Consider the following 17,033-nt stretch of genomic DNA (forward strand, 5'->3'; position numbering starts at 1 on the left):
TTGTATTTTTATTTTTATTCTATTCTCATTTCTTAACTGAGCTGTTGTGAATGTGTGTTTCCCCCCTGGTGGAGGAATAAAGTCATTCAATCTTCAATCTTCAAATACAAGCACACACACAGTGCAGAAAATGTCACCTGATCCTCGGAGCACGTTTGGTCTCTGGCAGATACGATTGCAGAATAGCAAATGCGCCTGCACTTGCACGTCATTTAATGTGGTGTCCATTTATACAAAATAAACGGCAGGTCCATCAATACTAAGACCATGTGCAGGCTTTGATGTGAAGACTTAGTTATTGTCGATGGGTCTCTGGACACCAAAGGCAGTGATGAAGACGTTGACCACAACTATGATGAAGACAAACGCCGTGGACAGGTTTTCCAGGATGTTCAGCTTGTAGTGCATGCTCTCATCGTTCAGGTTCCACTTCACTGTTAAAAGGGAAAAGACACACTTGAAACTTCCATGAGGTCATCACATGAGTCACTGGTACAAGAGGAACCTAGGAGGAGCCTCTTATTGCAGAGAAGGTTGGAGTTTTTATTCATACTGTACTTCAGCACATGTAAAGCACAAAGCATTACTCATTACTAACAAGAGGACACGACCCTCGGGATTATATTTCCACTGTGACATTTAGGGAAGTTTATTGGCAGAAACTGATTTGAATAATAAAGCTGCAGTGTGCAACCTATGGCGATCCAGAGTAGTTAGAGTAGACTATGACCTGGACGACGGAGAACCTTTACAGACACCAGATTAGATTAGATATGAACTTTATGAATGAACAGAGACAAAGTAACATTATTTATATTAACTGTATCCTCAATCTGAAAATAGGCTTTGTCAAGCAATACTATCAGACCAGACTGAGGGAGCGTATAGCCGTGTTTCCGTCATGGAACAGTTCAGATTGGTACAGTACGGTGTGGTTCCAGTGAGATACGTAGCGTGACGTCGTTCCGGTGACATTTAACGAGACACGACAGACAACAAAGGAGGACGTCCAGCAGCTTGGTTTTTTTTCCTCATGCAAAGACGTCAAACTTTGCATGAGAACAGACTGCAGGCGTTGAAGAAACGGTCACAAGGGAGTGACGCTTTTCTGTCACCCAGTCAGCTGACTGTTGTGGGTCTAGCTCCACCCGTACTTCAGCAGTACTATGGTTCCCCAAGATAAACGTAAACCGTTCCCCTCAGTGTATACATACCATTTGTGTGTATACACCATCAGCGCAGGGGCGGAGACAGGAAACCATTATCTCGTCAAACTGCTGAACAAGCAGCTTTTTTTAACAGTAGAATTGACTTCTGCAAAAGCACGTGTTTGCTGCAATGTTGCTGTTGCCACGCTTGTCTGTCTTCACATAAAACAAATCACTTCCTGTGTGCAGTGTGGGAATGTCGCCAGGCAACACAAGATCTAAACACTACACACTACGATACTGTTAGATTCATAGGTTTAATCTGCATTTTGTGAACTCATTTGACAAATGTTTGAATTCAACATTTATTTCTAAAGTATTTTATTGTTTTATTGTTTATTGTTAGGTCTATTAGGTTTCTATATTTTATATAGAAACATGCTGAATACTAGTCGTAAGAGTGTTTACATCCTTTCTGGTATAAAGAGGCCAATGTACTTCCCTGATGTGCTGTAAACAGGGAGGGGTTAGCGTAGTCACTAATCTGTTCAATGTGTAGCTGTGTGATTAAGTTCAAAGAAGCACAAAGCAGATATATGCTTTTAACCCTTAGAACACAGAGCATTTTGGCTAAGCATACAGTATATACAGAGGCTATAGGAATGTGCAATATAGAGTGTCTTATATCTTTTTTCAGCACAACCTGTAGGAAATCTAATGAAAAAAGTGTGAAATTTGGAAATACGTCACAGTTTAAGAACTAATCATGACGTTAGCATACATTATATATATTTGGAAGGCCGGGCCTTTCACCTTTCACCGACTTTCACCGACGTAAACAACTTCAGAATCATGCTTCTCAACTTAAAAGTGTCAGTCGATGTATTTTTCTAGTTCAAAATCACTCGGGTTTCATTCATGAGGCTAATATTTGGCAGATTATACCTCATCCGATCCTTTTTACTTGTTTGAATCACTTTAAATATGTCAGTACAACCCATAAAATGCTCATTTGCAATTGCAATAAAGTGATTGCAGCTCCTACCTTATGATGTAAAGTTTTTATTTTGCCTCAAAATCATTTGATTTCAATCATGAGGCTAATACTTGGCAGATTATACCTCATCCGATCCTTTTTATTTGTTTGAATAACTTTAAATATGTCAGTACAACCCATAAAATGCTCATTTGCAATTGCCATAAAGTGATTGCAGCTCCTACCTTGTGATTTTAAGTTTTTATTTTGCCTCAAAATCATTTGATTTCAATCATGAGGCTAATATATGGCAGATTATACCTCATCCGATCCTTTTTACTTGTTTGAATCACTTTAAATATGTCAGTACAACCCATAAAATGCTCATTTGCAATTGCCATAAAGTGATTGCAGCTCCTACCTTATGATGTAAAGTTTTTATTTGGCCTCAAAATCATTTGATTTCAATCATGAGGCTAATACTTGGCAGATTATACCTCATCCGATCCTTTTTATTTGTTTGAATAACTTTAAATATGTCAGTACAACCCATAAAATGCTTGCACTCCTACGTTGTAACGAAGGTTTTTATTTTGCCTCCACGTTCCACACCAGCTTGGTCGCTGTGTTTCCTCCCCATTACTATTACGCTAAAATAAAATCTAGAATCCTGCAGTAGCTCTGAGGAGCTACGCTCCCTGAAAGAACACAGTGGCAAAGAGGGCGAATAACAATCCAGAAGTCACTCTGTAGGTCAACATACGTGACTCAGATTAGATTAAGTTAGCTCTGGGAATCTGCTGAAATCGTGAGGAGTGAGGAGAGCAACTTTAAATGAGTAGCAGCTGAGAGCGGAGGCGACTTGGCAGGCGTTTCTTCCTGTTGGGCGTTTGTAACCCAGCTCTTAATAAAAGCTAAGATTAGGGTACTTGGAAAAATGCTTGAGGTGGTTTGGGGTGGGTCAGTATTAGCTGGACTACCTTTACATCTCATGTGTTTAGGAAATGACTCTCACACTTACCTATGAAGATGAGCATAACACCCACCACTATTTGTAGGACGAGCGAGATGGTAATGAGAGTAATGAGGGGCACGTAGAAGCTGAAATCAGGCCCTTGCTGCAGCACAGCCTTTAGCTGTGAGGCATTAGCCATCAGTAGAGCCACGTCCAGCATGCTTTCTGCTGCACTCTTCTTATTGGCATAATGGTTCATGTTCAAGGGTTCCCTTTGCTTCCTCTTCGTCCGTCCTCGCAGTGACACCTGAACACAAGCACAAATCCTGACATCAGTATGACAGAGAATGACTCAAAGGTGTGGTAACAACGTCAATAATCATTGATTTTCTGCAAACTCAGGGGAGACGTTTAATATAGCTGTACTTTCAGGAAATCAGAGTGTATTAAGTGACCTCCAGGGGGAAAAAACTGTATGGGAAAGATCTGGGAAAACAGCTGACTTGATAACTCTTTTTCAAAGATAATAATGGTCTGAATCGCCAGTTTATGGCCTTCTTCAATGGAACATGATGTCAATTATGCTCCCATTTCGAGGAAAATAGATTATTAATTAAAATGATGGCACAAATGATAGGGATAGCACAAACCGCCGCGTAATTGCGGTAATGCAAACGTGCCGTCTGCTATACACTCAGCATTAAAGGGTTAATTAACATATTGAGGTGCTCTAAAGTGAACAGTTCCTGGCCAGTTCCACTCGCTGGGATAATGGTGGAGAAAGCTACGCTAAGAGATGCTCTATACACGTTCAATACATAGACTTTATGCACTTTGTTCTCCAGGTTGTGAATAAATAGAGAAATCCTGCACTTTTAACTTTTCACGGACGTTTCGTTCTCTTCAGATATCGTGACATGATTATCTTCCAATATATTGATTATCACAGAATCGTTGTATCGTGAGGTAGACGGATTTTTTGAGCCCACACTCAGTTTTGTGTATTCACATCAGTGTGTCGGCACAAACTTGGAATTTTGTCACCAGAGCAAAAAGTCCAACAATGTTTGACATATACTGTGCACATGTTGTGTTGAACCAGTCCAGTTTTTAGAATCACTTCCTTAAAAATAAAAACTTACCACATGATAAGATCAGAATTCTCATTGTGAAAACAAAAATAAGGCCCATAAATAACAGTCAAGTAAAAGTGACCAGTGGCTAACGCCCTGTTTGAATAAGTGGGTTTACTGACGTCTTTAATTCAGAGGTCAGAAATACTTTGCTGCAGCCTTTGTTTGAGCCAAGGTCACGGGTGAGACAGAGGCCAGTGGAAAGAGTGACATTTGCCGTATGAGCGGTTTAACAAAGCTCACATGTACAACATACATAATACATGTCCAAGCACACACTATAATAAAACTCATAAATACTGCAATGATTATTAAACATTGAACATTATTTCTTAAATACATCAAATAAATCTTTCCAGGAAGAGGTCATGTCAAGAACCAACATCCTTCCCTTTTTTTGGAAGAACAATAATAGAAGTATGTGGTATGTCGTTTGAATCAAAACATCCCAGATATTAAATCATGGGCGATGTCAACGCTTAGACCCCCTGTTTCTATGTATTATGAGTTCAGTTCAGTTCAGTTCAGTGCTCGGGGTCTCATCACGGTGGAGTGTCACTTAAGCAGCCCAACAAAGACCTCCTTGTGTCCAGGTCGGCCACATCACACACCGAGCTTCAACTCAGCCTTCCGCTCTGAAAATCTGCCAGGCCACAAACGGAAGAGATCGCACACCTGTGGTCGACCAGCAGGTTAACCACTCACATTTACATCCAGCAGTTCCAGTTCTTTTTTTTATGATTATTATCATTATTACAGCTTCATTTTTTTACTTTTTAGAACCTCAATGTTCTCCCTGAGTAGTGAACTTCATAAAGTTTGTGTTTGTTCTCTTATCCTGTTAAATTACATGCTGTACTTTTTAAAAAGATACATTTAACTTGAGTATATTATTAACCGATTACTAAATGAATCGTCAACTATTTTGATAATGGATTAATGGGTTTGAAGCTTTTTTCATGATTAAAACAGGATTTCTGATGGTTTCACCTTCTTAAATGTGAACAGTTTCTGGTTTCTTTGCTTCATATAACAAAGAAATCATTAAAAATACCCGATTATGAAATACATATACGTTATTAATAATAGGCATATCACAGAGTCTGATACAGACAGTATAAAGCTGTAAATAACACATTTGTGCAGAGTCATTTCAAAGACATCATTTTCCAGTTGTGTAACAAAGATAGTTACACAGAAAAAGAAGAAATAAACAGTCCTAACATGACTCAGCTAAAATGCTTTTGTTGGTTTTTATTTACATTTTTTTCTGTGCATTGTGAAGCATGTGACATAGTGGATTTTTGGATTGTATCAGATTGTACATTTTTATCTGGGTTAATAACTTCTATTACTACATTTAGCAGCATTTATTTCTGTGTAAAACTGTATTTCACTTCTCACATTTTAAGTACTCTGGTTATAACCCGTGTTTTTTATTACTTATAAATCACTACCTATTTCAAGTTTTATTGGAGCTCTAAACTATTAACAATATAAAATGCGAGCAGCCAGCAGTCTGCTGCCAGCTGACATGAGGCGAAAGGCGAGCTCTGGATAGGGTATGTGATCGGAGTGGAGCTGTAGTGTAGAAAAAAACAAACAAACAAGTGGTACTTCCCACTACTTCTTTAGTTCCTAGTTCCTGTGGCGAAAACACAGACGATAACCCAGCCAGGTGTTTGATAACAGGTAACTGATTATTTATTAACTTATTTTGACATTAGAATACATTTGTTAGTCAACTGATCTCTTCACTAAAATGCTGTGTTCAGTCATTTTAAATTATTAACTTAACTTAACATGGTAAGTCTAATTTTATGACCTATTTTGTAGTTTACTAACTCAAACCTAGACCAGACCATTCCCATGATGTCATCTAACAAGTCTTTAGTTATTATTTATGGATGAGAGAATCTCAAATTACAGACTGTGTGTTTACGTTCTAGAGAGGATTTTTTTTAGAGAGGATTTTTTTTCTGTCTTTTCTGATTTTTAATTACATTAAAACAGACATTACAATTTGTTAAAAAAAGATTTAATCTATTTTATTTAGGATTTCTATGAAAACCATAATACAATATAATTGTGTGTATGAGCTCCATGAGCACAGACTTAACATAGGACAAAAAATAAGTGTTAAATAAAACGGGTTTGAATGTGAATACAGACATTCCTGAATGTTTTAACATTACATTTTAATTTTAACCCACTTTGGCCCCTAACAATGGCCCCGATCCGGGTCACAGGTTGACCTGACACAGGGGTAAAGGAGGAGGAGGAGGAGGAGGAGGAGGGTAAACTCCGACTGATTGCTCACTGCACCCACACAAAGATCCTCAGTCAGTGAATAACTACTGTCATCATGTGTAACACGAGCTTTAGAATGTAACAGCAGACCGAGAGAGGGGTACAGACGTCAGTCTCCTCACAACACAACACAAACACCACATAACTGTGCATTAGCTGAAATTACAGGTGATTTAAAGCTCAAGCAGTTACATTACAGTCTGTATAACATAGTGTGTGTGTGGATGATGGGAAACAGGGCAGTTGAAGGCTTTTCTCTCCATGTGAGAGACCGAGAGAAGTCACCCTGAGCTGGAGTATTAGTGGAGCTTATGAACCATGACTGAACAGAAAACGCTGTATTCTTGTCCCCGGCACAGTCGCTAAATAACGGGTACCGGCGCCGTCTTACCTCCGCCTCGCCGTTCCGGTCAGCATCACTGTTCATCTCCAAGTTGTCCGTGGCCATTTTGTCACTCAGGGCGCCGTTAGTTGTCATGTACGTTGTGGGGAAAGTCGACGGTCTCGCCGGCGGCGGCTGGCACTGAGTGTTTATGGTGAAGTGCTGTGACGACAGGAGAGGACAGTTACAGCTCCAGACTACCGCCCCTCCAACATGGGGGCGGCTGTCCTTCCCTCCTTCCCCACACACAGGCCGAACACTGAAGTGGTACACACCGCATCAGTCGGGTCTCTACTGTCATTAATAATGCGTTCACTTAAAACAAGCCGACACCAAAAACCTCTACTTCCCACAGTTAGATTTGAAATATCTGCAGTTATTCCCTTCACTGCGGCTGCAGTCGCAGACGATGATTAACGGACTGGAGTCAACGTGACTCTCTGCTGCCACCATGCGTATTAAGGCGATACTGCACGCTACAGGCAAGGGAATTCAGGCAGAGGTGGAAATAATACTAAACTATTCTACTCAATTAAAATTGAATGATTAAGCTTTACGTAAGTACAAAATAAATAAATAAATACACAAGCAAAAAGTTAAATAAAGCTAATGTGAAGCATACTTTCAATATTTCAAGATTATATTTGACATTTTGTTCACAGTTAAAATAGGAATTTAAACTAGAAATTCATGTGCAGGCTGCAGACAGTATAAAACAGGTGGTAATAAACAAAAACAACGTAAATAAGAGTTCAATTATATAAAATACAATAAAATAAAATACAGTTGTATGCTCTGCAGCATTTGTGGGGGTTATGGTCCACATGTTATAGTTACAGTAACTATTATACTCAGAAACATAATCATGTAAATAAATAAATAAAAACTGCACAACTGTACAATGGGAATACAATAAATTATCCATTATTACAAAGGAAAAGAGAGATAAAACAAACACATCTAGCAAAAAACAAAAAACAGAAAAGAAAAGAAAAAAATAAAATCAGTGAAGCTGAGAATTTCTAATGAGAAATAACTGATCACAGTAACTGTTCATTGCAGCCTAAAAAGAGTATATCATTTAATAAAAGGTTGTGGAAAATAGCTACAGCAGAACCGCAGTTTTCTGGCAGTTGTGTGGAGCAAAAATACGGAACACTGCCTCTGCATGTTTAGTTTTGACTCTGGGAACAGAGAGAAAATCTGTCCCAGAAGACTGGATAGAGCAGCAGGTCAGGACATTTTTAACCAACACCAGCAGGCAAATAACAATTTGATGTAGCACAACAAAACAAATTGCTTGTAATAATGAATTAGTTCTTGTAACGTGAGCAATATTGTTTTTATTGTAAGGTTATACTTACCTTCATGAAAAGCCCCAAGTTTAAATATCTCATTTGATAATATGAGATGATTCATCCACATTATAGATGATCATTTTTATCACATTTGCTCTTCCAACAAGCTACAGTTACTACACATGTGTTATTAAAACTGGTGCACGCTTCTTTTCAGCAACAGAAGCTCGATCCAAATGCAGTATTGACTTTTTAACACATGTGGGACCACACAGTGGGAGCCAGTGAATAGGAGGGTCAGTCGTCCAGACACCAGTTTATTGTCTCATTCATGGTGTCTCAGTTTAAACTGACCCTCCCAGCCCTGAGCCCACCCACTAACTGGTTCCTATTATTTTCACCATTTCCCTGGTAACATAGGAAGGTTTCTCCCTCAGAGCTGATTCTATTCAATTTAAAACTGTTTCTTCTGGTTTATCTTTGTGGAAAGAAAGACTTTTGAGGCCCTTAGAAATTCTGACCATATATGGTCCTGCCATTATACACTCACTTCAAACAAGTAAAAGTTTTAAAAATAATAATAATAAAAATAATAATAATAATATTCTCTTTGAATTAGACAGCATTTAAAATGTTTGTGCTAATTGCACAGAGTTGTACAAAAAGGGACACACATGCTTCACTTGCGTCACATTTTCGAGACCAACACTAAGAAGATACTTTTAAATTAGGATGGAGAAATATAATGTGTATATTATATATTATAAATTCTATTTTTGTCAGAAGTTAACTGAACTTCAGTGTCAATAGAACACATTCATGTTTGGCTCCAGCATGTTTGCATGATAACAGAAAACTAGTAAAATAAAAACCCACCAAAAATGATACAGAATCAAGACAAAATCCGGATTAGACAGGAAAAACTATTATATAATAATTAAGAACTGAGGTTATTTAGTCATTTTAATGCCTACGACAAACACAGGCATGGGATCCTCAACATAATTTGGCTTGTCATCATCTAATCTGTGTACATGTGATAAATGAAGCAAATTATTCACACTAGAATTATTCAGATCCTCTATCTTTTGATTCTTAAGTAAGAAGCAAGAAGACGATTCCTCCTTTCAGAAAACTTCTGCTTTGATAAGGCATGGCAGCTTAATTTGCATAGCACTTTGTGTACACAAGGAGAACTCAATGTGCTTTACACATAAACAAAATAACATTTAACATTTGGAAACATTAAAAATTTACAATTTGAACAAAACCCAATCACAAGATAAAAATTACATAATAATGAAAAGAGAGAAAGAAAACAAAAAGTTTGACTAAAATGGAGCAATTAAAATTAAAACATTTAAAATGCTTTAAAATAGAGAAAAGCAGTGATTTTAACCTGGATTTAGATTTAGTTTTATTTCAGTTCCACCTGTGTGCAACAACGAAATGCTGCTTGAACCTGAGCATGGTTCCAGCATGCTCAGGTTCCCATGTGAACTCAGATTTTAGAGACTCTAAAACTAGAGTAAAACAAAACAAAGTTTAAACAAACACTAGAGTTAATAAATGACTTGCTTGGTTAGTCTTAAAACAAATCATCTGTCACTATCACTTACAAGCACATGGTCTGGTGGTGCTGCCATTGCGTTCATTTAGTCGTCTTGTTGTTGTTCTTTTACTTCTTCTTCTCATTTTTGTGGGATTGCAAGAATACTGTCAAAGTGCATACTGCCAGTGTCAGAGTATGTGTCAGATGTCAATCAAAGGTCGTGGGGTCATGTGTCCGCACAGGTGAAAAGTAATGAATTACATTTACTCGTGTAATTGAGTAGTTTTTGTGTAGTTCAGTCATTTTCAGTCACTTCAATCAGTTTTAAAATGTGTACTTTTACTTGTACTTTTTTTGAATTTAAATAAATAATAAAATAAAATAAAATAAAATAAAATAAAATAAAATAAAATTAAAAATTCAGGCACCTGAAACATTGGCAGTGAAGGATGAGGACAGATAATTTGGCGCTAATTAACGAGAACGTTAAAGCATTTGTGACCTTTGACCCATTTTGACTGATACATTATGTGTTTATATATTTTATTTTGTCAGCACTTTAATTTGTAAAGGTTTGCCTTTAATTAAAAACAATTAATATGAGATTTGTGTCCCCTTGTCCTTTTTGCACGCCACAAGAAAAAACATTTTAAACAAGTTACATTTTTTTTTACTTTAACTTGAGTACATTTTTAGACCAGTACTTTTGCTTGTACTTAAGTAAAATTCTATCAAAAATAATGGTACTAGTAGAATATTTCAGTACTCTTTCCACCCCCGTGTGTGTCCGGCCCCAAACTGTCACAAGTCATGTTTTCACGCACAAGAACAATTTGCTTTTTTTTTTCTCAGTTTAGCAGTGTTTAGAACTCATGTCACCCAGCAACATTAATGCCTGTACTGCACACAGGAAGTGCTTTGTCTTATGTGATGGACAGATGGGGAAGAAAACAGCAACATGCGCTAAAGCTGCGAACAGGTTGGAGTTTGACCAAAGAAGTGAATTCTACTGTAAAGGAAAAACAGCTGTCCGGCAGTTTGACAGGGTCATCTTTTTGTACCCGCCCACCCCTGCGCTGCTGTTGTATGCACACAAACACTCCCTCAGTCTGGTCTGACGGTGTTGCTTGAAGGAGACTGTTTTCAGATGAAGGACACGACATAGAAACAATGTTACCTTCAGATGAGGTGGGAGTAGATCCCAATGAATAATGTGGTCGTGTTTTTATTTTATAAATTTGAATGTTAACAAGGGAACAGCAGGTGGAAAGAGGATTTATGAATTGTATAAACAACTGTTTGTATCATATTAGCCTTGTGTATTTAACCCTTCTGTTATATTCTGCGTACTTTTCTGCGTACTACTCCTAGACCGTTTGTGATATCTAGAAAATTCAAAAACTATGAACTGGCGATCTGTCCAGGGTGTTACCCCGCCTTTCACCCTATGTCAGCTGAGATTGGCACAGCACCAGCAGCGTGACCCTCGTGTGGAACGGTTCTAGATATTGAAAGTCCCAGATAGTTGTTAAAGTGAAAGTTATCTTGGAAAAAGGAACAGAAGCACTCACTAATTGATTTTGTTTTGATAATTCTACAGCCATAAAATCAAAATAAATCTTATCTTGATCGTCATAAAAGTGTTAACATTAAAGACTGTATATGTGCTCTGACTCTTTTGTTTCTGACAAAAATAAAATAAAACAAAAAACACCAAAAGTTACACACTGCAGCTTTAGTTAGTTTGCTTTGAACACGGGACTTTTCTTCACATGCATACATGTGATGCTGATTGTACTTAAATACAGATCCCACATGTTCAATGATCAATATTCAATGTACTTTACCATCTTTATTATAGTTTTATTATTTACTATTTATATGACATGGGAGACAATTCTAGCAGCACCTTTTAATGGAAAAACATCAAATCCAGACAAATGTCTTCACCATGAGAAATCATTTTTAGCTTTCTCACCTTTTTGCAGCAGCTCACATTTTCTCACAGCGTGTCTTTAAAGATCATCCTCCCGGTTGAGACGTAGCGCGTCACAGTGAGGGCGGAAAGCGGTGTGGTCCACGCACGCACACACACACACACACAGCACGGTACAGAAGAGGCTGAGGGTGTCACCTAAAAGCGTGCCGGGTTATTGGACAGGCTTACGTGTTGTTGCCAGGGGCGTGGGTCCTGTTCCCCTTCTCCAAACCTCCCGGAGAGGAAATTTATGAAGACATTGTTCGTTTGAGCCGAACAGGAGATGCGCTCACTCTGAGCCGCCTTTCCCGTGGCGCAGTGAGCGTAATCTGATAAGAGCCTGTGTCCACCCCGCTCTCAGCTCCCACTCTGGAGGAAAACTGCAAAAAAAAAAAAGAGTGTGCGAATATTTCAGGGAACAATGCAGAGATGCTGATGTCACACTTTCCGGAGCCGATTCAGGGTTGCACCTGAAACACCTGCTTTATTTGCATCATCCACAGTCTGAGTCCCTGAGCGTCACGAGGGGGTGACAGCTGCGCACTCGGCCGTCCCACGGTGTCTCTTTGTAGGGATTAATGCGTGGAACAACCTTAACATCCTGGTTTGTCCACTGGAGGCCAGTTGATCTGTGTCTCCGCCGGGGGAATCACGTGTGTGGCGTGAGAGTGAGTGTTTTCGTGACTTCATGGCGGTGAACTGGCAACGACACCAGGCCCAACTTGAATAGCTCAGCGCTTCACTGCAGCAAGGTGGACCGGCGCGAGAGGAGGCACGGCGGCGGCGGCGGCGGCGCGCATCATCCCTCCGAGCTGCACAGGATGTTTTAAGTGCTGAACAATTTCAAGGCGCAAGGCCATCCACCCTGCGCCGCTGCCGAACTGCGTCACCGCATGTAAGAGTTGCAGGTAAGCAACAAAGTCTCTCACCGCCGGGAGAAGAGCATGCTCGTCATTCTACTCGTCGCCGGTGAGTGTTTAACAATTTACCGGGGATGGATTCGGCGGATGATTCAAACAAAGACCCGCCTCTGGTGTCCACATTCTCCTCAGCACCAAATTTAGACTCGGACATAAACGCAAATGCCTGCAGGCCTGTTTATGAGAATGGGACCGATCACAATGTCAACATACAAGACGCGGCCCTGCGAGGAGCCAGTGACCCGAGCGCGTACCCCTCCTCAGATTACCGGGGACTCATCCGCCAGAGGTTCATCCGGCGCAGTTTGTGGGTGTCAGACTCCGAGGAGCATCCGCTAGACGCGCCGGAGTGTGTCAGCAGCAGGACCCCGGTGCTCAGCATTAACCTTCGCACCATTGTTGATCGAAGTCGGACCCGGGTTCTGAACGGAACCCGCCTGGGTCTCCAGGAGACCTCCAGCACGGAGAGCCAGGCGGAACTCAAGGAGAGCGCCACAGAGAGCGTGAGCGCGGACGAGGAGAAGGCGGAGGGGAGCGAGACCGAGCGCAAGGCTGAGGAGGTGGTGGCCGCGGATGTCACAGGTAAAGCAGGAAGTGACGAGAACGAAGAGGAGCCAGGGATGAAGGCCGTGTCCACCTCACCTGGAGGCCGCTTCCTCAAGTTTGACATTGAGCTGGGCAGAGGTTCCTTCAAGACGGTCTACAAAGGTCTGGACACTGACACCTGGGTGGAAGTGGCGTGGTGTGAACTCCAGGTGGGTTTAGTGACCATTCTAGTTCAGGGCCAGTAAGAAGCAATAGTTGGCTTCATTAAAACAATGTTTCATAAAACTTTTTTTTACAAGAGCGCCCACTTTTTAAAGAAGACACTACGACCACATGACCTAAAGAACACATTTTGTGCTTAATATTTAATGGTTCTGACTAATTTAAGTGTCCTACCACAGATTTATCTTCAGTGAAAAGGCTGAAAATACATTTATTTGGGTGCCACCTGTCACTTTGCTTCCCCTCTCAGTCTTTGGGAATAACTGGTTTACTGTAAATGACACCTGCACAAAAAGGTGGAGTGAGTGTTTGCAGCCCAGAGGCAGCAGCAGCACTAAAGCTGGTGCAGGGAGCAGTTAAGAGTCAGCGGACGCCGTGGAGGACAAATGTGTCCCTGCTGCAAACACAAGAACATTCAACTCATCTCCATCTTCACTCTTCAGACACCAGGTTTTTTTTGGGATTATCTTAGGGAAATCTTTTGCCTTTTGTTGTCCCCTCATAAATCCACAACAACCAGATTTATTCTCATAATTATAAAAGACAGAAATGATTAAGTGCAGCGTCATGCATTTGTGTACTTACATTTATCAAGAGAGTCATTCTGCTCTGTGTTAGACAAGTATTTCTCCCTCATAATTCTTGTCGCCGTGTAGTTTGTCACTCACAGTTACGGCGCAGTCGTTTATTGCTTATGCTCAGACGTGCAAAAGATAAAGAAGTTGTTAATTACGTTAAACTTTTGTATTCTCCTCTTTTGAATACTTCTCTTGAAGGCTTTCTGCTCCTAAAGTGGTGATTTATGTGTTTCAGCTTTGGGCTTCTCAACAGAACACCTCTATCATCACAGCAGTGACAGCTTGCTGTGACGCTAATCTGAGTGTGTGGTAATCTAGATACTATTCATGGGATACGCAGATTAGCCCGGGGGCAGACAAGTAGACTGTGGTTGCCCTTTCAGTGCTTGCAATGCCTAAAGTAGTAAAGTAGTCCAGAGCAAGTTGGGTCATCTTTAAAGACACTAAATGACACATACTGCTACAAAGTCATTCACATCTTCATTGTTCCAAATTTCTGCAAAGAAATTGTTTTTGTTTTAGTCAGGCCTTCAATCAATCAATCAATCAATCAATCATCATCATCAATCAAGCTGATTCGGGCTGAATCAGAACCTCAGCATGGTTTTACCACCATTTAATTGCTGCTATACTATCACAGTCAGCGTATCGCTCGTGTAGCATGGCTGTGCAGCTTGATTTATTGGGTTGAAGATGACTCCCGAGTAATTGTGCACTGGGTAATGTAACTGTGAGATAGAGCAAATGCAGTGGATCAGACTCTCCTGACCGAGGACAGGGATCATGTAATGAAAGAGTTCTAGAGACAGTCCAGGCTTGAGCTCTGGTTCCCCTCTTTTGTCACTCTCATAGAATATTATGCTGCCTGTAACAGAATAGTATCTTTCATTTTCCTCCTAGTATCTCTTCCAACCATTGGTGGTACTAAATGAAGTGTATGTAGGGGAGCTCTAATGATGATTCAACCTTTCTATCCCTGGAGCTGAGGCCCTGCCATTTGTAGCTCTGGTGTCTGTGTGGCTGTCTCACAGAAACAGCTGTAAAACTAAGAATGAGACAGCAGAAACCTGGATGCTCATAAAAACAGATTTATAAAATCAGTTTTGAAGAGGAGCCGCGGTGTTAAGCTGACCAGAGAGCTCGTCTAACTGTTACTTATTTATCCGCTAAATGATGATCAAACATCTGCTGAGCGAGTTATCAAATGATATCACGCAGCATGATTTGGTAAAAGCACCCAAACACGTTTCTCCGCCACTTTGAGATCCGTGTCTCGCTCGCTCGTATTCAATTATTTGTAACGTTCTTTGATGAGTTAGTAATGAATCCTGAACACGGATTTACACCCCTATGATACTATTACCACACGGATGTGTCTGGAGAGTGAATCTTGCTGATACAGATCTTTGCACCAAGACACACAGAGAGAGAGGAGATGTATGTATATATATATATATATATATATATATATATATATACAGGGTGGGTTCAGCTAAGGATAGTGTTGAAGACGTATAGTATTGGACACGGCATAGGCGTTGCAGTGTCCTCGCCACTTGACACTCCAATATCGATATCATGCTGCTCAAGTATTTCTTACCCCGTTTTTTATTGCGTGTAAATGAAGTATCTGTAATTCTGTATCACGAGCACCACACCCTGCTTAGATCTCGTCCGTCTCTGCAGAGGCAACTTTAATTCTCATGTTTTGAGGGTTTAAATATGTGGCAACAACAAGGCGACAAGGTAGTAAAGTAGCTGATGTAGGTGGCACAGTATTTATGATGCTTAACATGACACTGCGTCGGTCGCTGTGAACAAAATGGGATTACCCAACACCGCGAGCGGTAAACAGTAGATTATTGTGCGTGTAAGTATATAAATATTAAATGCACCCTCATTTTTCACCCTCAAGTGAAATGTGTCACTGGAAGACAGCAGGAGAGGAAAAATCTAGAGGTCATGCACCCGAAAAACCATTGGATTGTATCTGCCATGCTGACTGGAGAGAACAAAAATGTAGAGGATGTTTCCCCCGTCAGCTGTTTTTACTATTTATACAACAGTTCAGGGAAGGCAGGGGCCAAAATATTGATCCAGTATACACAGATTCACTCAGGCATCTACACCCAGAGGTGTGAGATGTAAACCTCAAAAAACTGGACGCTGTAATCCTAATAAAAGAAAGCGCTAAATCCATTAATCTTTGGATTTGTCGCAGAAAAAACTCTTTTTACACCACGTTTTATATGAATTCTATAGTTGTTGTTTTTTATTTAATTACCGTATGATTTACAAAAAAACGATTTAAAAAGGCGATGTAATTTCATGTTCATCCGTCATGATAGATTAAAGCAGATTAAATGAAGCTTTAGTCGTGAATCCTCTGGAAATATACTCAGGATTCTAAGTGTAGTGTTTTATACACAGTGGTGATACAAGAGTACGTGGTTCAGACCCCCATGACCACTCATTCAAAATAGCAAGGTTGTATTCACTCCAAACATCATACACAGACTAGTCCCCCACTCTTGAGGCAACACTGGGTTATTTAAATGAAGCTGAAAGGGAATTGTATGTCTTTAGTTACCATTTTTTATTTAACAAAAAACACTGAAAAAGACAACCCCCACCCCCTCCCTCCTCTCAAACCCGGGCAAAATGGACACCGCTGGAGCTCGTCCTCTAAATAAAACTCATCATTTTGTCGTTTTTTTAAGTATTTATTTTCTCTCCACGTAATCCAGGAGCGGAAACTGTCCAAAGCCGAGCGACAGAGGTTCAAGGAGGAGGCCGAGATGTTGAAGGCTCTTCAGCATCCCAACATTGTTCGATTTTATGACTTCTGGGAATCGCCGGTGAAGGGGAGGAAGTGTATCGTTCTGGTGACGGAGCTAATGACCTCAGGGACACTAAAAACGTAAGAGTCAATACTGAAATACACAAGGAGGGGAGAACACATTAGCTAGAACTACTTGTGTTGACGTGGTTGAGAAATCTCGGCATGTTCCTTGTTCCTGTACCTTCACGTTTGT

At 40.2% G+C, this 17,033-nt stretch overlaps 2 protein-coding genes across 3 annotated transcripts in view; one reads left to right on the plus strand and one right to left on the minus strand.

The window, feature by feature from the left end:
• The window catches only part of ninj1 (ninjurin 1), a 20,828-nt gene continuing 3,795 nt past the window's right edge, over positions 1 to 17,033 (minus strand). The window contains exons 2-5 of the mRNA XM_058632765.1: positions 11,733 to 12,112; positions 6,914 to 7,066; positions 3,146 to 3,386; positions 1 to 434 (exon numbers count right to left, since the gene is read on the minus strand). Of these exons, the coding sequence (XP_058488748.1) occupies positions 292 to 434; positions 3,146 to 3,386; positions 6,914 to 7,000 (471 nt within the window). The 5' untranslated portion in view covers positions 7,001 to 7,066; positions 11,733 to 12,112 and the 3' untranslated portion in view covers positions 1 to 291. The remainder of the gene's footprint in view (positions 435 to 3,145; positions 3,387 to 6,913; positions 7,067 to 11,732; positions 12,113 to 17,033) is intronic.
• Positions 12,262 to 17,033, plus strand: part of wnk2 (WNK lysine deficient protein kinase 2) — a 24,477-nt gene continuing 19,705 nt past the window's right edge. For both annotated transcript variants that reach the window (XM_058632761.1, XM_058632762.1), the window contains exons 1-2: positions 12,262 to 13,407; positions 16,746 to 16,918. In XM_058632761.1, coding sequence (XP_058488744.1) covers positions 12,727 to 13,407; positions 16,746 to 16,918 — 854 coding nt within the window. In that variant the 5' untranslated portion in view covers positions 12,262 to 12,726. The remainder of the gene's footprint in view (positions 13,408 to 16,745; positions 16,919 to 17,033) is intronic.

The sequence above is a fragment of the Solea solea genome, chromosome 6, assembly GCF_958295425.1.
Source record: "Solea solea chromosome 6, fSolSol10.1, whole genome shotgun sequence".
In the NCBI taxonomy this organism is placed as follows: domain Eukaryota; kingdom Metazoa; phylum Chordata; class Actinopteri; order Pleuronectiformes; family Soleidae; genus Solea; species Solea solea.